The 21,495-nt window shown below is 47.7% G+C and overlaps 6 protein-coding genes across 6 annotated transcripts; 2 read left to right on the forward strand and 4 right to left on the reverse strand.

Annotated features, from left to right (window-relative positions):
- Positions 1-3,691: 3,691 nt before the first annotated feature.
- pps1 (tyrosine/serine/threonine protein phosphatase PPS1) lies at positions 3,692-6,007 on the reverse strand (the record flags this gene model as incomplete). The annotated part of the gene is made up of 6 exons (XM_056728604.1): positions 3,692-3,824; positions 3,882-3,938; positions 3,996-4,116; positions 4,171-5,067; positions 5,121-5,207; positions 5,266-6,007. 6 exons carry the CDS (start codon positions 6,005-6,007, stop codon positions 3,692-3,694), a joined length of 2,037 nt encoding a protein of 678 aa, XP_056574419.1.
- A 3,560-nt stretch (positions 6,008-9,567) lies between these two features.
- N7517_010882 (phosphoinositide binding protein ATG18) lies at positions 9,568-11,100 on the forward strand (the record flags this gene model as incomplete). The annotated part of the gene is made up of 5 exons (XM_056728605.1): positions 9,568-9,619; positions 9,678-9,832; positions 9,890-10,049; positions 10,124-10,991; positions 11,055-11,100. 5 exons carry the CDS (start codon positions 9,568-9,570, stop codon positions 11,098-11,100), a joined length of 1,281 nt encoding a protein of 426 aa, XP_056574420.1.
- Positions 11,101-11,560: 460 nt separating this feature from the next.
- N7517_010883 (nucleobindin SSP120) lies at positions 11,561-12,231 on the reverse strand (the record flags this gene model as incomplete). The annotated part of the gene is made up of 2 exons (XM_056728606.1): positions 11,561-12,045; positions 12,108-12,231. The coding sequence occupies 2 exons, from the start codon at positions 12,229-12,231 to the stop codon at positions 11,561-11,563; spliced, it is 609 nt and encodes a 202-aa protein (XP_056574421.1).
- A 289-nt stretch (positions 12,232-12,520) lies between these two features.
- N7517_010884 (uncharacterized protein) lies at positions 12,521-14,749 on the forward strand (the record flags this gene model as incomplete). The annotated part of the gene is made up of 1 exon (XM_056728607.1): positions 12,521-14,749. The coding sequence occupies one exon, from the start codon at positions 12,521-12,523 to the stop codon at positions 14,747-14,749; it is 2,229 nt and encodes a 742-aa protein (XP_056574422.1).
- A 797-nt stretch (positions 14,750-15,546) lies between these two features.
- N7517_010885 (uncharacterized protein) lies at positions 15,547-16,655 on the reverse strand (the record flags this gene model as incomplete). The annotated part of the gene is made up of 5 exons (XM_056728608.1): positions 15,547-15,721; positions 15,799-15,916; positions 15,995-16,119; positions 16,182-16,358; positions 16,639-16,655. Coding segments are annotated over 5 exons (612 nt in total), but the record flags the coding sequence as incomplete, so codon positions are not given.
- Positions 16,656-18,896: 2,241 nt separating this feature from the next.
- Positions 18,897-21,279, reverse strand: N7517_010886 (DEAH-box ATP-dependent RNA helicase PRP43; the record flags this gene model as incomplete). The annotated part of the gene is made up of 3 exons (XM_056728609.1): positions 18,897-19,019; positions 19,074-20,940; positions 20,999-21,279. 3 exons carry the CDS (start codon positions 21,277-21,279, stop codon positions 18,897-18,899), a joined length of 2,271 nt encoding a protein of 756 aa, XP_056574424.1.
- Between the last annotated feature and the right edge of the window lie 216 nt (positions 21,280-21,495).

Below are 21,495 nucleotides of genomic sequence, written 5' to 3' on the forward strand. Positions count from 1 at the left end.
TTCGAGCCCTCCATCCTCTGTCAGTTATGTTAGAAGTGTTCTAGGTTATACTTGCCTTATGCTTCTCTTGCTTCCAACGTCAACGATCTGTTGTCTCAACCGTACTGTTGCCTAAAAGAACTTACTGCAGGATAGGTCCTTTTGAGGTATCGAGGAACGATGCCAGGTAGAGCGCCGAGTAGGTCTATACCGAGGTATTGGTCTGCTCATGAATGTTATTAATGGTCACCACATGGCGTGGTCTGAAATCCCAAAGCCGTGGTATTTCCACTGCCATCTTAGCCAACTTATATATAGTATGTCAACATTGACAATACTAATTTGAGACTTAATGTTAGTGAGCGATAATCAAGCGTTCACCATGATGTCAGTTTATGACCATGAAGCACTTACTATGATATCGATTATGAAAACGTCAACTCCATATTATCAAGGAAATTTTAACGTTCTAATAACATTCTTTTCATTATGGTCCATCCATTTGCTTCTACTGAAGGTACTCTACCTTCCCCAGTTTGTCTTTTATGCGGGGTGCAGATCCATACCACGGACAATTTGGGAATACCCCGTTTAATCGAAGGAGCCTCGAGACTTGACAAACAACATTGGAAAAGACTCTGGAAGCTGGATCCGGGACATTTTACGATATCATCACATGAGGTAGAAAATGCTTACATCGACAGGTTCCCTCTGCTGTGGTCATGCCTATATCGAGCTCGTAAGCCCCTAACGAGTGAATTCTCATTCAATCAATTCCGATCTTCTAATTAGCTCAGTTATCAAGGATTCCGATACTAGGTACCACTTGACTGATATCAATTCGATACAACATTCACAAGGGCCTCTCTATGCTGTTAGTGACCCAACAAAAGCAAGAATAACTGGGAACATCAATCTCGGCCACCATACTCAGATATTTACCGAATTATATGCTGCAGATATCAATAGACAACCTAGAAGATTGAAAGGCAAGACAATCGGATTTGTGATCCATGCCCACTGTTGGACCCTGTTCGATCGATTCGAAGGCCTAGGGTTCAACAATACCAACCTCGCTGAACTTGTCCGAATTTCTCGAAAATACTGGCGGGAAATTGAATTGTGGGGGATATCCGCGAGAGACCCATTGGGTCTCTCTCAGAGTCCACTTATCGTGCCCGCAATTCAACAAGCCATGGCATCCACCAAGACTGATTACTATCACCCAACCTCTGGCCTCGGCATTCTTCCATTAGAGCTAAGGGTTTTGATCTCCGAATTCATCTGCCCCATCACAGATTATACAATTAGTGATGTTCAAAATTTGAAAAAAATGCTCTTAGGGTTTGGATGGGAGTTACCTAAGTGGTTCTGGCGAGTGCGGTTAGACGAACGTTTGTTTTTTGAGTCGAAATATAGCGAGGACCCGTCAGCGGATTGGAAACTGCGGCTTGAATTGATGAGTCTTGTTGCAGATCGAAGTAGGCTCGGTTCTAGTGGTCTAGCAAACCGTGAGCGGATTATTGGGATTATCCTTGCTCTTAGGAATGCCTATACGAAGTGATACCTAGTGTAGTGAGGGGGGGGTCCCTACTATGTTGAATGTCTTATCATATAATTAGCCTTTGTTTTGCTATTAGTATGCGAATCGCTTCAGACCGAAGATTGTGCACGTTTGCAAATATTCAAATTGAGCTTCCTGGATCCCCATTTTGCATGCTTTGCTCCGTCAATTTCTCCTAGATCTGGCATGTGTGGTAGATCGATCCTTACACCCAGAGTACACTGCCCTACACTGCCCAAGAACGTTCTCTTCTTCCCTGGGTACTTTATCTATTTGATATTACGAGGAGTGCGTAGCTTCTATTGGTTCGATGGATAACAATATATATATAATTCATGGATGTTATGGTTCTCTTGTTCCAAGGTTGGACATTCTTCTGTTTATCTTTTGTCTCGTCATTTATATATACCTAGATACCTAGGTAGGTATGATCTATGTTTTACCGTAGAACTCTCTGCACAAAGCAAAATAAAAGTGATACCTAGGTTACAAGGCAGCCAACAAAAGGTAACTAACTATGGCGGTCATCGTAAAACACGTATAAGTTCTACCTAACGCGAATAGCAGCCGAATCAGTCTGCTCCGTCAATTGAGTAGGGTGATTTAAGCTTCGTCATCTTCGGTTCCGACTCAAGGCGAGCATCCTTAGCCAAGGTCGTAGGGTTCTCGCGCGGTGTCGACCTATAGGCAGTTTACAGCCACGCTGTATATGCACAAGCTATATGCACAAGCATCCCGGGATAGTTTAGAGCGAGGAAAAAGCTGTCTTATCTCGGGCGCTATCGTCGGAGCTGAGGAAGGTAGGCAGCATAGATGGCAGTGGTGGGCTTATAGACGAGCTGACGAGTCACATGGGAAAGGGGTGGCGGAGCTTAGGAGCTCAGTGATCCGGATCAATGATAAAACTGGCTCACCTACAGAGCATGGACAAAGACGAGGAGAAAGGAAGAGCGGGCGGGTAAAATACAGCGAGAAGTCGAGGGGGCGATAGGAGGGATTATATAGAACCACGCCCGGGTACGCACAAGGACAAAGAGCGCTTACCTGTAAGTGATTCATGTAGGCTGAAAGGCGTGATTATCCCATCCAATATCCGATATGGTGTAGTGGCTAACATCGCCGTCTCTCACACGGCAGCCGGGGGTTCGATTCCCCCTATCGGAGTTTATTTTTACATTTTTGTCAATGCTCCATATTTTGACTGATCCTCTAGAGAAAAGCAGTATGTGGATGATGGTGGTGGTGATGGGTGGTGGGATGGCAAAAATTGCATAAACTCCAATTCCTTATGCTGCAGCCTCTCAGGTCATACATGATAACCCTATAGGTATATCCATCCCCCCTTGGGTTCACATCGCGATAGGAGAGCTGCAATCTGAACCTTGAGACATTCTAAAAGATATGGACGTAACACGACGCCAATTTGGATCGAGTGTTCCTAATCGGTGTTTCAATTGTACAGCGCCTACAGTCGTGACAATGGCCGGTCCCAAGACAAGGGTGTGCGATTGAGGAATGTCCGCGGTACCAGCTTTGCGCATGAAGAAATAATCCCGGACAAGGTGAGATGTATCATGAGAAAATTCCGGGAAATGATACGGGCAGGAATAACGGTGTAAATTCTGGATTGTTGGATGAAACGAAATAAGATAACAGAAGCTGAAAATCGAAAATTGAGAACAAAAAAATACAGAATAGGGCGAAATGAAGAAGTAAAATCGACAATATGGGGCTGGCTAAGAAGAAACAAGATCCGATGAAACAGAAACAGCAGAAAATCATTGCAGTGTGGATGGTGGGTACAATATCTCCCATGTCCTGAGGTCTTCAAAACGCCGAGCGCCAAAGATCAAGAAGTCATACCTTGTTCGTAGAATCATGCAAAGTCATTGTATCATAGTGTAGAGTATGTGGCATGGATGAGGTGGCAAAAACAGGTATTAAGAAAATAAGTTTGGTGTCCCGGCCATCGTGAAGTCGAGTGCTCCTCAAGGTGGCCAGCAGTAGGTAGAGAAGTGATGTGAATTGTGATGTGAGTTGTGTTAGCGTTTATGCTTGCAGCAGGAATGGCCATTTCGTAGTGTTAGTGACTCGTCCTTCCAATCCAATCGCGTGAATTGGGGACGGGCCTTAGAGCCCGAGGCTACTTTAGTGCCTCGAATATGGCTTGTTGAGCAGAGCTATCTCACGCGCAACAGTGGTCCATTCAAGCTCTCGCTTGATGGGGATGCCTCGTTTTTTCAGTTGGTATTCCTCCCATTGTAGGAGTTCATAGCTGCGGCTAAATATGAGCAAATATTCTTTGTTGGATGAGAGGGTAGAAAACACAAAGACTTACACAAAACGAAGATGAGGTTGGATTATGACATTAAGTCGCCTTGCGCGGACAAAGCAGCTATCATGAATTAGCATCGTCGGCCCAGCTAAACGACTTCAATGGAAATTAACTTACTATGCACGCGGGAAAGAAAGATTTTTGGACGCCATGACTTCAGCGATGCAAATACTTGCAGATCTAGAAACACCGACTCGACAATGAACCAAGGTGGCTATGCCCTGGCCCTTTCCTTTTTCTGTGCACAAATTAGCAAATTGAAACTGCAATAAAGTAAGAAATTTGGACTTACCAATGAAGTCCAGACAACGATCGTACTCCTGACACAAAGGATCAATCCCATTGTCTTGGACATTGTCAATGTACATCAAATTATCCGCTCCCCAGCTGGCGCGGTCCGCGTCGGACCAATTGACAGCCTCGCCAATACTAAGCACACGCTTGATCCCAAGCTTCCACAGAAGCTCTGGATTGTTCGCGTGAGTCAGATTGCCCAGATACAAATATGGCAGGACACGGCTGGGGAAGGAGCCATCCATGTTGTGGAACCAATTCGGGTCCCATATTTCCGAGAGATCCGTTGACTGAGTCGCGGGGCTTTCCTGCAATAGACGTCCTTGGATGTGGCTTAGGAAAGCAACGTCTGTCGAATATGCAAAGAAGTTGCGTTTCTTATCGCAATGCAGTCGGAGCCAAGCTTCATGAGCTGGCACGCCTTCTGCGAACATAAAGTACGCCACGGCCAACAGCGAGCTTTCGGTATAACCATCCGCACAGTGGATAAGGATCTTGCGGGGCTTTCCACTCGATTTGGTCATTGCGACGTCTCCATCAATTTCGAGCTCTTCCGATGAAGTGTCGGGATGCGCGAGGTAAAAGATCCACCTGATGGTGTTGACAATGTCCTCAACCTCTCGGGTGTTCCCCGATGGAAGCACAAGAGATCCCGATGAGGGGAACTCCAAACGCTGTGGACCAGTCTCGATCTGTTTGTCGAGCATGGCGAGGAACCGCGGACCAGGGATGTTGGCCAGGTCGCATGCTTCGATCAACAGGTCATAGCCCTCTTCCTTTTGTGCCTCCAGAGCTCCAGTCGTATGGAAGTAGTCCGGGGTAGACCCGAGCCAAACATTAGACGAAATCTCGGATGCCCGGGACATCGTTGTCATTTCCACTCGCTCCCATTGGACTACCAATTTGTTAGCAATAAGTTCGGGCACGCCAAGGTTTGTTTGAAGTTACCGAAATCCATGGTTTGGCCTGTCGGCTGACCTTCCGCATCGATAGCAATGATCTCTGGATGTTTTTCTGCCACGTTTGCAAATTTGTCTGGAGAAATATATCAATTAGGAAGCTCCGTGGATGGGAACAAGGTGAAGTAACGAACCGGCAAGAATAAATGTGTTGTACGTCGGTCGCTCCTCCAGGGGGTCCATTTTCTTTCGCCATAACTGCTGCGCCTTGGCAAACTGGTTGGCTAGCTCAACAAGTCCACAATGACTGTCATCATCTTCCGCATAAATAACAATATCCGACATCGCAGCCAGCTTGGCAGTTTGTATTTGGAAATTTCGAACGGAGAATCCCTCGGGAGGATCGGCCATCAGGAAGTGCGCGGAAGGTGCCAGCACCTCATGGGCGCTTACTGCACCCTTGATCCGTGACTTGGTCAAGTCACCTCCAAGCTTTACCACGGTGATGCCTCGCCAGCATTTCGGAGTGCGACGAGCATGGCGCTTGCGACTTGAAAAGAATCCTAACTGCAGATGGTTGTCATGATGTAGGCCATGGAGCCAAGGAAACATCTGAGATGCGTCGGGTAAAGGTTGTGATGCTTGATGGGCGAGCGCAGCTGCCAATTTGGCTCCGTCGATGGCGTACACAGCGGGGGAGGACAGTCGTCCAATGCGCATTTTCTCATCTGGAGGTGACAAAAGCGAGGATGGCTGCTCGCTAGGGCGGGGTGCGGAGGTAGGTTGAGGTGCTGGAATAGGGCCCGTGGGGCATACCGGAATATGTCTGTTGGGGATAGGGCTCGATCGTCGGTTTACGGTCAAGGCTGAGGGGATCGGAGATGGAGGAGGGGTCGAGCGGTGCAGCGCCTGCTGCTGAACTAGGACAGTGGCCATGATTGACAAGACGCGTGGTTGAAAAGTGGTAATATTGTGATGAAGGTAATAATGTCACTTGCAATTGCAACACTGGTGAGAGCTGAATCATAAGACGATTACATCATTTGCAGTTGAGATGTGGTGCAGAGTGCCCGAAGCAATGGCAATCTGAGTCGCGAGTGATCGCGAGCAGAACTGCACGGCAATTAGCAGGATTCCCTTGAGCGCGCGAGTGTGAACAGCGAAAGACAAAAAGCAAAGAAAGATGCAAGGTTAAGGGGGATCATACAATACCCAAAGATAAAGGCAAGGGGTGAAGGAATGAGAGATAAACAGTGATGAAAGAGAAAAGAGAAGTGAAGTGGAGAGGGGGGGAGATAACGTGGGACGAGAAGTGAATGTACATTGTACATTGTACATTACCTAAATGAGTTCAATGTTCTCATTGTACATTGTAAATACATGTATGCATTTTTATCTCTTTATCATCGTCATTGTCTTCCCGGTCCCAGATTCCCTACGTATCCACACGCTCCACCGCGGGTCTGATTATATTATCCGCCCTATAATTCTTGTATGATGTATACTCTCTGTATACTCTCTGTATACATCACAGACTCTAAACGACATCCCCCCCTCACAGACAGGGATTCTGACTACTTTTTTCTTCTCTTGCACCCCCTTAAAAGATCATTTCGGCCTAAAAATTGGCGACCACGGACTAGCATCTGATGTGACCAATCATTCAATCCCGATGACGATGAGATTTGATATTCTCGGCCCAGACCTCGGGACTACTTGTCTGTGCGTCTTGGGGGGGGGAGGTCTAAGTCTTGTCTTCTCCACGCCTTCAACCCCAATTATCGAACAAAGAACTTACCCCCGCTCTATCCACCTCGGATAAGAAAGCCCTGCCAGCCGGAGGTTGAGCCATTTCGTGTCCATGGAAACAAGAAAAGTCAATTTGCCATGGAACCATAGGATATATCATAAGTTACTTTATCTTTCAAATGTGATCTGGAAATACAATATTGTATACATGAAATCTAGGATATATTACTCTGTAATGTTCTCAATTTTCAGACTGAAATTTTCAGATACGTTTCAGTAAAAAGGAAATCCACATACTCCCATTTCGAGACAGTACATGAATTCAATGTATCATGTACAGGAAACTAACCCCGGATCGCCACTGCGATCCACTCGAGGTGGGGAGACAAACGTTGATATAGCGGAATATGTCCAATAGTAAACATATGTCTAAACCCGCCAATAGCCAATAACCAGTGCTGATGCAAAATGATCTTGTGATAAGCCTGTGTCAATGCAGGTGCCCAAGATTCAAATGTACCTAACACCATCTGCCTAACAAGCCTATGTATAAGGCAGGTATACCCAGGTCGAGGTGTCAGGGTGGCACAACAGGAATTTACTAGTATATTTCCCCTAGCGTATCTGACAGTTCAACCACCACAGGAGAACCTTTCCATGTCAACCCTCATTGGTCCCCCCCCTCATCTGCAATTCCCGACCCAATAGTCGCAAAAAAAAGTGGGCTGTGTCAGGCGGAGCGCGTCTTAAACGATCGGGCAACTTCCTGCAGATCTTGCCTCGATTTCTACCACGTCTGCAGATCCCGGCTATACCAAGACATCACGACTCGATGCATACCCCCCCTTTGGTCAAGTTGCTGAAGATTGTGTCTCTAACTCTCACTTGTGACTGGACATATAACCCGCCCTGTATGACCAGCGGGTTGGCATGGATATGACTGGTGGTGTGCCTGGAGTAGACGCGATCCAGCACCGGCATTTGGGGATATGGGTACTCTATGCGCCAGTCGGAACGTGCAGGAACTGCATATCATCAGGCGGAAACAAAATAGACTGTTTCTTGTCTTGGATCTGACACAACTCATTGGCTGTGACCGGCCCAGTTAGGACTTCTAGCTTGGCTGTTTGCTACCCAACTAGCGGGCTCATTCCCACATACTAGTATGCTGTAGAGCCACATGGTGACCGGTTCTGTGTCTATGTACTCCGTAGTGAGCTATGTGTATTGGCTATGATCTGCGCCACATTCTTCAGGTGATTGATAAGCCCGACAAGTATAGACAGATTGACCAACGGTCTTAACTGCTGCCTATCTGACTTAGACATAGTCCTGAACCGTCAAACGTCGTTGACTAGAAGCCCAATTTCTTCAATCGGGCGGCATGAACAGCGACCCAATCAGGATGATTTCAGTCCCGTGCATAAGGGACTCTGTCGGGTAGCTGCCGTACCTTGTTTTCCTCGCGCTTGCGAGGTATTCATTCCACAGGTTGGTACACGAGTCCAGATTGAAATTTTCGAGAACTGTCCAGTCTTTATTGGTGACGCGCGGCAGATTCAGTTCATGCCTAGGAAACCTAGCCGGTCCTTACATTTTCCCGGACGCTGGGCTACGGGTGTTGGAATATTGGGTGTTGGTGACTCTATCTGTGTGAGTGATTGGTCGGTGAGCTAGGGACAGACTGTGTCACTGGCGCTACATGGTCGAGCCCAACTGGTACAAATACCTCATGTGTGTTAGCCAAAATTAACATTATCAAGCTTCTTTGTTCTTTGTTCTTCACTGGGCTGGCAGCCACACATCGAGGAAGAATATACGTGACTCACTTGTTTATTAATAGTGTTTACCTGTTAAACTAACACTAGTCAGTACGAATATAGGCGGGTATGCCTACACTAGTCGTTGACTTCTTCTCATGAATATCATGGACGTTATATATATAACACCCCTGATGTCTTTTTTTTTCATTTTTGGATGTTCTCAGATCTCTTTTTATATATGCATTTTTCTGGATAATTTTTCTTCTTGATGTTATAGCTCGAATAATTAGCTGTAGAATGCTACTGGAGCGAGAATGATGAGAATACGGAGTAGACATGCCGGGCTTATCACTCTACGACAATATAAGGTGGTAAAAAGCATAGATTGTGCAGCAACCGCTTATGTATAACCAGACCAGAGTCACCTATTGCTTCGACTTGATAAAATAGCCAAATGGGTGGGGCTTAAGATAGTAGACGATCGCTACGTCACTTATGTTGGGTGAGGGTATATCGGCCGTCTTATGGAAGTAAGGAGTCAACCAAAGTTGACAACTCAAGCAACTTTCAAAGCTTCAGAATAAAATACCCCTTTCTATCATCTCAATCGTTTGGTCCTTGCGTGAAAAGCCCAAATAAACTAGAGAGTGAAGTAAAAGAAACCTTGAAAACGATGGGTTGATAAGATAAATCCGTAGGCGGTGGGCAATCAAGGTGTGGCCCAAGCGCAAACCTCTCGCTTGTGACGAGTTTCTCAAAGACTTCACAGATATCATATCCTCTCTTCTCCACGTCATCGCCTTTAAAGCATATCGCTTTGCCTCAAGTTCAAGATATGTTACGCAGTGGCCAGTGACGGGCAAAGAGTTGCTGGTTCGGCTCCCTCTCAATCTCGCCCTAAGCGGGGTATCTCCGACCTCCGAGAGGTCCAAGGTTGCCTTGTATCAATCTCATTGATTTCATTTATCCTGAAATTTTGCAAAAATGGCCATGAATTTCGTGACATTTAATCAGGACTACAGCTACCTGGCTGTGGGTGAGTCCTTTTCCGGAACTGTTTCTGTTCGTTGGATGTCCACTGACCGCATTTATAGCAACATCTAAGGGATTTCAGATCTTCACAACTGAACCATTTGCCAAGAGCTACGAAGCTAAAGAGGGGAATATTGCTGTCATTGAGATGCTATTCTCGACCTCTCTTGTAGCCCTTATCTTATCACCCAGACGCTTGCAGATTCAAAACACAAAGGTATCTTCATGTCATTATAGACACTTCATATAGACACGGAACTAACATTTGGAATAGCGACAATGCACAATATGTGAATTAACGTTTCCAACAACGGTTCTTGCAGTGAAGCTGAACCGCAAGCGACTTGTTATCGTCCTTGAGGATCAGATCTACCTTTATGATATCCAGACCATGAAGCTTTTGTCCACCATTGATACTTCACCAAACCCCAACGGTACAGAGCTCTTGCGCCTGATTTTTCTTCTTTCCTTTCAACGTGCTGTTTGCCCAGTTCTGACAAATCAACAGCAATTTGTGCCCTTGCACCATCCTCAGAGAATTGTTACATGGCATACCCTCTTCCACAAAAAGCCCCTGCAGCTGCAAACACACCAGCACATGCGCCACCTGGAACAACACATGTATCTCCCACAACCGGGGACGTTCTAATCTTTGATGCCGTAAAGCTAGAAGCTATCAACGTCATCGAAGCTCACCGCTCCCCTCTGGCACTCATTGCGTTGAATAGCGATGGGACTTTACTTGCTACTGCTTCAGATAAGGGAACTATCATCCGTATTTTCTCAGTCCCAGATGGCCACAAGCTGTACCAGTTCCGACGTGGCTCCATGCCATCACGAATTTACAGCATGTCCTTCAACACCACATCCACACTCCTATGCGTCTCTTCGTCCACCGAGACCGTCCACATCTTCAAGTTGACTCACCAAGGACCATCACCAGACGGCTCTTCATCGCATTCTCCAGGTCGGGACCATGGCTCTCCGCCAAATAACTATGGGTATTCACCCGAAGAGGACGAGACAGGCGGCGATGCTGGCTCAGATTCTTCCTTGCGGAAGCACAATGGCACTTTGATGGGGATGCTTCGTCGAACGTCTCAAAACGTCGGCGGCGCAGTTGCCGCTAGGGTGGGTGGATATCTTCCCAAGGGAGTCAGTGAGATGTGGGAGCCAGCGCGTGACTTTGCTTGGATCAAAATACCGCGATTGAATCCAGGTCCTGGTGGAAACACAGGCCCCGGACCGATGAGGAGTGTGGTTGCCATGAGTAGCAACACCCCTCAAGTCATGGTTGTCACTAGTGATGGCAACTTCTACGTTTTCAATATTGATCTGTCGAAGGGCGGAGAAGGGACGTTGACGAAACAATACTCGTAAGTTTGAGAACTCTCCTCAAGCTAGGCGGGTTAATTTTGATGCTAACACCTATACTACAGAGTCGTCGATTCAAACGATAGGCTGGGCTACACTGCGGAGTACTGAGAGCCAGTTCCCGGAAGACAAGTCAAAGTATAAAGGGATAGTTCAGCTCTTAGCAATTCCTTGTTCTCCCAATGCCTCTTTTCCATTCTTTCCCTGTGTTCGGCATTGGCGTTGACTGGCGCCTTTTGTCATGAATCATCTCTCTCCCTGAGCTTTAGCGTCTCAATACTCTCCTCCGGGGTCTTTAGTCATAAGTTCCCATCTCGTACATGGTGTATTGGTGGGTCTGCCTCATTTCATGGCTGGATATTCATCATTATATCCGCTGCTTCCAAATTCAAGGTCTTGAATAGCTGCTTTGGCTTCTGATATATTTCCTCTTGGAAGCATTATATGCATAGATATCTCGCAAGTTAGAGGGGGATGTGTTGGATGAACCGCGAGGCTCAAATTGATCAAAGCTGATATGTAAAGCGCGTATATACATAGAAACGAAGCATAGAACCGTCACCTCAACAGTCTAAAAATTCCGGCGGAACTTCTGAGGAATATTACCCTCGACAACTTGAATCTGCTCCAGCTTTTCGAGGGCAATAGCAGCATCCTCCTCCTCGTCATGCTTGCGGAAATGCTCAATATCTTCGGGGTGGGTCAAGTCCGCCTCCGTGGTATCATCGCCATGGTACTTTTCAAAGTGATGGATCTCGTACTCATATTCGAGGTCACCATGGTGTCCGGGGCCGTAGCCGAGATCGGGCAACCGTCTACCCGCAGCAATGCCCGCCAGCCAGTCCTCCCGGTCAATAGCCCCAGTGTTAGCAGGGTCGAAAAGGTCAAAAACGGCGCGCACAGCATCTTGTTTCTTTTCTTCACTGACACCGGCATTGGATTCGTCGTTGAGGCCGTATGTCTTGCGGACTTCGTCAGGTGTCCATGTCCCTGAGCCATCGTAGTCGTGGAGGATGAAGAATGAGGTCGGGTCAAAGGATTCAATGTGGTGTTCCTCTGGATATCACAAATTTAGCAAACGTCAACTTCTCCATTGGCGCATCAACATCGTGTCTTACCTATCATGTGTCTCGTGGCCCAATCATCTGAGGGAGCTTGGTCATTGGAATGCGAGCCATGGGCGTTGGCAAGCCCGCTCAACGCAAGCACCCCGGCAGCGAAACCGAACAATTTATTGACCATTGTATATCGTAAGAAAAGAAATTCGTTCGGGAAATTAAAACAGTAGATAGGTCTAAAGCTCTTGGTTCAATGGTGTCCAGGAGATATGGGGTCTTAGCTAGTTTGTAATGTTTGCATGATGACCCGAGCATTTGCGGAAGTGCAACCTTGGAAGATTATTTTGCTGCATTGCATGTTACCCCATCTATTTCCATACCCCTACTTGCGACGGGGCTCCGGGAGGAGTCCAATTGATTATTAGTTTGCAATATTACCCTTTGGATCACTGTGCGATAGCAATGCCCTGAGAATGCAGGGTTTATGGTCCCGTACTGTTTCGAAGCAGTCGTCCTGCCGCTGTGTCGGGTGTTTGAGCACTACTGCCAACGGCGTTACTTCACGTGCAGCAACCGCCAGTAAGAGACGACTTCGAATTGGAAACTCCGTTACCGCACTTTACGGCAGCATTTTCGCCGCCGCTGCTATTGCCGATGCAAGCGTGAAGGATCGCCGACGACATGACTGGGACGAAAAGATTGCCGCGGTGAAGGCCGAAGTGAGCGAATTGGTGGACGAAGAGGAGCGCATTTTGGCGTCATTACAATCACGAAGAGAAGACCGAGGACTCAATCGTCTAATACAAGGGAGGGGATTCGGCACTGTTCCTCGCTTCCCTCTCGGCATTCAATCCCCAACCGGCTTCAACAGAATAAGGGCTTTCCACACAGAAAGAACACGGTTCAACGCGGTCGCAGCTCGGATGGTGGAAAACCAGCCCGCCGAGGAGGACGAACACACAATTGATGAGCAGGATGAGAGCGAGATCTTCCTTCCGCAGGAGACGTTACCTAGCTGGGTCTTGGAGGATGATCTTCGTCTCAAGGCCATTCAGAAACTTGCCTTAAGGCAATTCGCTATCCGGATTTTGTTACGGCCGGCCATCGCACATCGTTACTCGGGCGTCTCAATGAATTACGCGGCAGATTTCGAGACTCCCCAGGTAAACGTCTCGCAGCTCCTGGAGGAGTTGAATCATCTTCGCCATCGAATGAACACCTTGAAAACGAACAGACACGCCACATACAGTGATATCACGCAGGACTATGCCGCGAGTCAATTGGGCGAGATGCAAAGAGAGCGCGAGACCCTCGATGCCGAGCTCACCAACGACATTTCAGTCTACACGAGCCAGCAGATGTCTCTCCAGGAACTGCTTATGCGGATATCCAACAACATCTTGAGCTCGAGGGACCCGGATCGACCAACAGCTTTCCGGCTCATGATCATGGCATTTGGCCAGACCCGCCAAAATGACCTCGTCGAGCTGCTTCTGCGGACATTATTGCCGAACCGGTTCTTCCTCAACCCTTCACTTGTGATCACAATCATCACCTTCTTCAGAAAATCGAAAAATCTCAAGGATTTCGATTTGTTCTTGAAGATGCTCGGTGGAGAAGGCTACTCTGTCAATCTAGGGAGCAGGGGAGTTTATAAGCACCGAACGGTCAATGGTATGGATCTCATCGTTCCATCTCTAAACAGCAGCAATCCGGTCATCTATGCTGCCTTGATAGGCGCCGCATTACGTTTCGACCAACCCGATCGAGCCGACGCTTGGCTCCAAGCTGCACGGGGTGGAGGTTTCTTTGATAGTTGGGAAACCCTGTTCACATATCTACGGTTCTACAGCCTCCGACGGGACTGGGATAAGGGTGTGAACGTTTTGAAACGAGCTGTCACATACCTCTTGTCGTCAACGGATCACCGTGTCGACTCCGTCGAGAGATTGCTTGGGCGAATGGTCGGCCTCTGCGACTCCTGTGACCGACTAGACGCATCGGATGCATTGGTGAGAGCCGCCGTGCACAGTGGCTTTGATCCAAGACTCTTATCACGACAGTCGGACTCAGGACCTTTCGTCCATGCCGATCCCAAGCGGTGGTCTAAGGCTGCCAAGCAAACACCAAAGGAGAACATTGACCGCCCCTTGTGGCAGAAGTGTTACGACTTTGGAAACACCTTCGGAGAATACCTGAGCCAAATTGAAGTGCCGGCAGAGAATACCTTCGCCCATCGCAATGCCAAGCTGGCCGATCAGCATGCAGATAATGCTCTTTTTACTGCCATTGGCCGAGGCCGAAAACCTGCCTCCGAGGGACAAACACCTTCTGGCAACACAGTAAATGAGGATATTTCCACGCTCAAGGGCGAAGTTGCCCAACTCCGCGAACTTATCTACGAGCTTCGCAAACACCACATCTCAGACCCCTCCACGAAAGACACCCACAACCCGACCACCGAAGAAACCATCCCTCCATCCGTCGAAACCATCACACCCCTCAAGACCTCTCAACCCCTAAATCCACAACTCAGTCGCAATTTCACTAGAACTTCTACTAGGATCAGCCTCGCCAGATCTACGTCAGCTTCGTCTCCACGGAAACCAAATAAGCGAAATAGGCGGCGAGAAACCAGTGCAGATCAACCATCACTGGAAAGCACAGCTCCTGTTGCCGAGTCCACATTATTTGCCAGCTGAGATGTGGATTCTGTTTTTTTTTTATCCCTCTAACCATGGGCACTGACTGTCCAGTCGAGACGGAGGAGATTTTTTGTATATTAAATGACTATATTTGTTTCCAATAGAGCATACAGAACACCTTGGGCAATCAGCCCTGTATGTATTAACGAGCCCAAGTCGTTGGCCGCGCACACAATTGATTTTTGGAAGAACATTTTATGATTTCGTTACTGTAGACTAGGCTGAGCCTATGTACATTGGATTTTGAATATGGAGATATCTGAATTTGTATGGAGTTTTGAACCCTGAGTCCTATAAGTCTTCGTACATAGTGTCAGACTTCATAGTCCAGAGCTTAGCTTTTCAACTCTTCAATCGATCTCACATTGAACCATACACTTCGACGTAGTCCCTTCTGACACATAGAAACAGACACGAAGAATGATATCCAGGAATCATAATTTCATTAATAATACTAATCCAGAATAAAACTCCAGCGGGGCCCGGGGGGATGGACCATGGGTATATAGATATAGAAACCCCAAAACAAAAGCCCCAAAGACAAGACCAAGACAGAACCAAAAGGAAACAAGACCAATCCAACACGAGCCCAACACCAAACCAAACCAAAAACAAATCCAAGTCCAAACAAAACCAAACCATAGTACATCCATGTGTACTATTTGAGCAGCAGGGGGGTCGGCCTGCGCGAGGAAGAATATGGGCGTATCCACCATCCCGGTCGGTTCCGGGGTAGGTAGTTAGAACAAAAAGACAGAAATCAACATGATCATTTCTTTTTCCTCCTCTTACCCAGTCCCCTTGCCCCTGAGGACTTCCCTGATGTCGGACAGGACGTCAGAGTCGACGTCCTCGGGCTGGTGGAGGAGGCGCAGGCCGCCCCGCAGCGCGATGAACTCCAGACGAGACCCGGAGTCTGTCCTTTGAACGTGGGGGACGTCCCCCCAACTGGGCAGCACGGCCAAGGGACTGTCGTTGCAATTGAAAAACTGAGTCCAACGCGAGCACCTTGGGATAAAGAGCGCGGACAAAACTTCATGTCACACAATTTTGTCAGGCGAGGGGAGAGGTTCTGCTTCTCCTCGGCTTCGCCAGCCTGGGAGGACTTCACGGCATCTTGCTCGGCCTTGCTTTTGTTGGCGCACGGGGGAGAGAGCTTCTTGGCTAGAGAGACGTTTTTGATTAGTATTGGCATACTTTCCAAGACCCACACTTCTCACAAGCGCTCCCCAAGTTACTCACCTTTCTTGGCCCACAACTTCCACCACGGACGCTGGTTCTTCTTCCTCCCTTCTTTCCTCTCCAGGAGGTACTCCTCGGTCTTCACACTCTGAGGGTTCCTCAACCGGGCTTGCTGGGCATTGAACCTACGCATATATCTATTAGAACGATGCATACAGCAAGAGAGAGCGAGTCAGACTATACATACCAGATAACCCACATCACTGTCCCCAAAACCAGAACCAGCCCACCCAGGCTACACATGCCAGCGGTAAGCTGGCCCTTCCAGGCGTTAGGGTCCCTGCAACGACAGACGGGATAAGTTGTGTTTGTAGCTATGATTATCTGTACCCGTATGAGATATTTTGTGATGTGCAGGCCTGTACTTTACGGAAGGTTAGTTTACTTATATACCTCAAGGCAGGTGCACCCAGTCCTTCAGATCACACCTGTAACTTCGCTTAAATTTAAATTGAGTATGGCTTAGTTTGATCTCACTCTTGCTTCAAATCGATAAATCCTTTGATCCCTAGTCAATTTTCATAGATCTTGAGTCTATGCATAGCAAGTATTTGTTGAATTTTCAAATTTCAGTCAAAATTTCGGTAAATCCTTCTATAACTTGAAAGATCAACAAGAGTGAATTAAAGCTGTTCTGATCATACCGTCGAGTTGTAAGCATTGAACCGTGGATGAGATAAACTGACAGCCTCAGGTTGTAGGTCCTGGCCAATAAAAATGAAGATATCTTCATACTTGATCTCCGCCGTTTCACGATGACTGGCGGGTTGTTGTTTGATATCCGACCTTATTTTGACCTCATCTCCACGGCAGTGCGATCTGTTTCACTTCGATCTAAAAAATGTGTGAAAGATCAAGAGAACACGAAATTGCTTTTAAGCTTGAGAGTGAATTAACTTTTCAGGCCGTTCCTTCCTCTTCGAACAGTGTGTACGAAGGGGTATAGCGCTCAGGGTATCAACCGTATATCAACTCTACCACCCACTATATGCCATTGGTCTTCTCTCACTTCTCTCACTTCTCATTTTCCCCTCACAACTATTACATGAACGAAACCATATGTCTTTCAAAATATAACCTACACTAGCAATCCTACATATGCTTTCTCATACTTCCATATCAATCTGGATTCCCAACCATGCCCAGGTGGAACCCTTATTTTGTTATATAATCTATGTAATCTGACTGGGCATGTACCTATGTAATTTTTCCATCGTTTCCATCCCTGTAATCCCTTAACTGATCTGTTTTTCTGCTTCTCATCCTTCGGAGTGCATGATATATCTGAGGTCTTCGGTTCTCATATTTGCGTCATGATTGGATATACTACGTCCACATGTAAACGTCCACTAATCTATTTTGGGCGTCGGCCTAGTGACGAAAGAAACTTCATTTCTACGTACCCGACTCACATTCCTTCTGCTTTAATATCTTTACCTAGATTTCCATATTTCATTCCTACTTCCTACCCCAGAGGTACGTACCGCTGAATCTTCCTTGCCTTCTACTCATACCAATCTTGTAGATCCACACACGATAGGATTATGGCGCTCTTCGATAGACCTGACGATAAAATCTTTTGCTTCGACCTGAATAGTAAAGAATTGCTGCGATACGGGTCAACTCCCGTCCTTCGGTTCAAACTCACGGAGTTATTTCTTGCCGAGCACGAGCTACGTGAACTAACGCAGCGTGAGGAATACTTACACCACAAGGTTATGGCCTTAGAAAAGGCTATGGCCATCGAATCTGATGGGAGGTCTGATGGGACTCAATTACAAAACACAAAGACCCAGCTTGAAAGGACTCAGTTGCAATATCCAAGAAAGGAGTACGCCCTTTACAAAGCAGAGTACAATTTTCATTCTGAGGTCAAAGAGCGCTATGATAGCCTAAGGCGTGATGCTAATTGGTATATGCGAGAAGAAATGGTTCAGGATTGCTCCGATCGAGGTGGATGTTGTAGTCGGGAATGTGGATGCTGTGAGCAGAGGCATCTGTCCAAAAGGAAGAAAGGCAGAGGCCATTGCACTGTCGAGTGTGGGTGCTGTATCGGCTTTCGAGGGTTTGAGCTCCCAGACAAACAAAAACAGGAGATGAGCAAAGATTTTGAGACTACGGTGAAAGAGCATAATTCGGCGTGTGCTCTGTATTTGGCAAATTGCTTTTTTTGCCCGTTGGAATCGAAGCTCCAGCTGTCCCGGTGGCAGCGAATGAAGGGGGTTCTCACTCCAAAAAAAAGTGAAAATACCCTCCAGTTTGCTTGAGAATCATTTGCTAAAATAATGGATTGCTTCACTACGCAATATAGTATCTGGCGTTTGAAGCCACTAATTCTGACGGCGGTTAGAAACTTATATTGCTTGAGGTTCTATCTAGGGGATTGGGTATGCTATCAATTGAATTAGTATTTGAGAGCTTTATATGTATATGTAATTTGTAATGACAGTTAGAAATTACAATATGGGCACTGACTGTCCAGTCGAGACGGAGGATATTCTTTTGTATGTTAAATGGCGACATTTGTTTCCAATAGAGCATACAGAACATCTTAGGCAATCAGCCTTGTGTGTATTAATGAGCCCAAGGTATTGGCTGTGCACACAATTGATCCTTGGAAGAATATTTCATGGATTTGTTACCGTAGACTAGGCTGAGCCTCTCGAGTACATTGAGTTTTAAGATATCTCATGGATTTTGATAAAATCTTTCAAATAAGGCAGGTCTTGATAGACCAGCCCAACATAATGACAGAAAAGGAGTATCCGGGAAGTATGGTATGGCACAGAAAAGCAAGAAAGAAAAAGTTCTATTCGATGTATTGACATCGTCATGAAAAGGAAGCAGTGCGAATAAACAAGCGTATCATGCGTAATTTTTAGGCTGAACAGAAACAAATGGTCTAGCGACGCTTCTCGGCACGGATCTTCTCCCTGTGCGCGAGACGATCAGCGGCCCGAGTAAGGGCAGAGCGGATGTCACCCTTGGGGAAGCTGTTGATATCGTAGTATGTAGGGGCGATATCCTGGAATAGGGTTAGTAAAATGTATAGTGATTATAAGAGAATGGGAGAACATACCAAAAGCCATTCTGGCTTGACGGCAGTGACGGTACGGATGTAGTTCTTGGTAGTGAGAACGAATTCGTTATACAAGACCCACTCGGCCTCATGAGCCAAGACGGTGGACGGGTGCAGGAGCACATTCTGGTTATCCTTGATGGTAAGGTATTGGCTCTTGCCACCTGTGTCCTTCTTGGCGACTTGCATGAAGAAACCGGCGCAGAGGGCACGGCGGATATTCTCGTAGTACTTCTTGTCCTCGAAGGGAGTGGAGACCATTTCGAGATCCTGGCGTTCCATGATGCGGAGCAGCTGGGAGCGGACGTTATCGGCGGACTGGAGAGCACGCTGGGAGAGGAAGTGGTCGTGGCACCACTGCTTGGGGTTTGCCTGGGCGTCACTGCCTCGGTAGGCGTGGTAGACGTTCAGCATTGTCAAGTGGTCTCCGTCGGGGTGGGCAAACAGGTTCTTCATCTCGTCGGCACGCTTGCGCTGGGCAGGAGGACGAACAAAGACCTGTGGCACAGACAGAAGGGCGGTGATGGAAAGGATTTCATTAGAGCAGTAGAATTCGGGAGAGCTGATCAACATAACAGCGAGGGCAGGGTCGAGAGGGAAGTCAGAGGCCAGACGACCAAGCTGAGTAAGGTTTCCATCATCGTCCAGACAGGCCAAATAGTTCAGTTCTTCCAATGCTCTCATCAGCGTCTCTGGCGCAGGGGGGTCCATCAAATCGAAGTGGACGAGATCGTCAACGCCAAGCTTCTTCAATTCCAGCACGGTTGATGACAAGTTTGACCGAAGAATCTCAGGGTAAGTCGACTCGATCAATTCCTTCTTGAATGCGCCCTCGGTGTAGAGGCGGAAGCACTTTCCGGGACGTGTACGACCGGCACGACCAGCTCGCTGCTGCGCGGAGGCCTTGGAGATGGGGGACACGAGGAGTGACTCGACACGAATGCGGGGGTTGTAAATCTTTTGCTTGGAGAATCCGGGGTCCACAACGTACACGATACCATCGATGGTTAGAGATGTTTCGGCGATGTTGGTGGACACGATGACCTTGCGGCCAGGGCGGCCACCTGGTCGGCGAGGAGGTGGTGCAGGGTCGAAAATGCGCTGTTGCATGTGAGGAGGAAGACTACCGTAAAGAGGGTAGACCTTGAGAGGACCAGCGTCAGCCTCGCGAACCATCTCATCTCCCTCGAGTGCGATTTTCCGCGAAGCATCCTCAATCTCTTCCTCACCAGTCAAGAAGAGAAGAATATCTCCCTCACCCTCGGTGGCGTGGATTTGCAGCACAGTCCGAACTGCGGCCTCGACGTAATCTTGCTCAGGCTCGGGGGTGTAGAAGATCTCGACAGGGTGGGTACGACCGGGGACTGCGAGAAGGGGAGCATCCATGAAGTAGCGCTGGAACTTTTGCGCATCCAGAGTAGCCGACATGATAATAATCTTCAAGTCAGGCCGACGCACCACAACTTCCTTCAAAAGACCCATCAGGATATCAGTCGCCATGGTTCTCTCGTGAGCCTCATCGAGCATGATTGTGCTGTAACGATTGAGGTTGGGATCGTTCATAGCCTCACGAAGAAGCATACCATCAGTCATGTACTTCATGATGGTCTTCGGGCCGGTCATATCTTCGAAACGGATACTGTAACCGACTTCCTCTCCAAGCTTGACATCCATCTCAGCAGCCACACGTTGGGCGACGGACATGGCAGCCACACGTCGGGGCTGTGTACAAGCGACCATTTTGCCCTGGGTTTGGGGGAGATCATCGTAGAGGACGAATTGCGGGATCTGCGTAGTCTTTCCGGAACCAGTCTCACCAACAAAGACAAGAATCTGGGACTGTTGGTAGAGTTGCAGGAACTCATCACTAGAATAAAGTAGTTAGTACATCTTTCTTTCCAAAATGGCTGTCAGGCAACACTCACCGTTGCGTGTGGACGGGCAAATCGCGACGGGTCTTCAGGATTGAGAAGTATTTGCTGGAAAAAGGTCTGCCACTGAAAGGGTTTATATCGCCATCTTCGGCCTTCTTCGCCATCGCTGAGGTTGTCTGGTGTCGCTTGAACTTGGCCAGGGCCCCGTTGTCGGAGGCATTGTCGTTCTCGTACATGTGAGCGAGGTAGGGGTTATTCTTTGGGTCTCCGCCGTCCATCTTCTGGCGCTTGGCGCGCGCGCCACCTTCGGAGTCAGATCGGTTATCGGACATGGTGGAGGTGAAAGGGGAGAGTGTGTTGAAGGGCAAACTCGGCGGAGAGAAGATGCTGAGATACCGAAGAAAAAAAATATGAGATAAGGCAGGTCGCCCGAGCGCCACAGCTGCCTATCAGGTTCACCGCCACTCTATTCTGCCGCTCTCCACAAAGGGATCGATAATCTTCAAGCTTGTTGACGCCCTGTGTGTTTTTGTCTGGACTACTCTGAG

This window comes from Penicillium concentricum (assembly GCF_028827145.1).
Source record: "Penicillium concentricum strain IBT 3081 chromosome Unknown utg000006l_segment0_segment0, whole genome shotgun sequence".
NCBI classification, from domain to species: Eukaryota; Fungi; Ascomycota; class Eurotiomycetes; order Eurotiales; family Aspergillaceae; genus Penicillium; species Penicillium concentricum.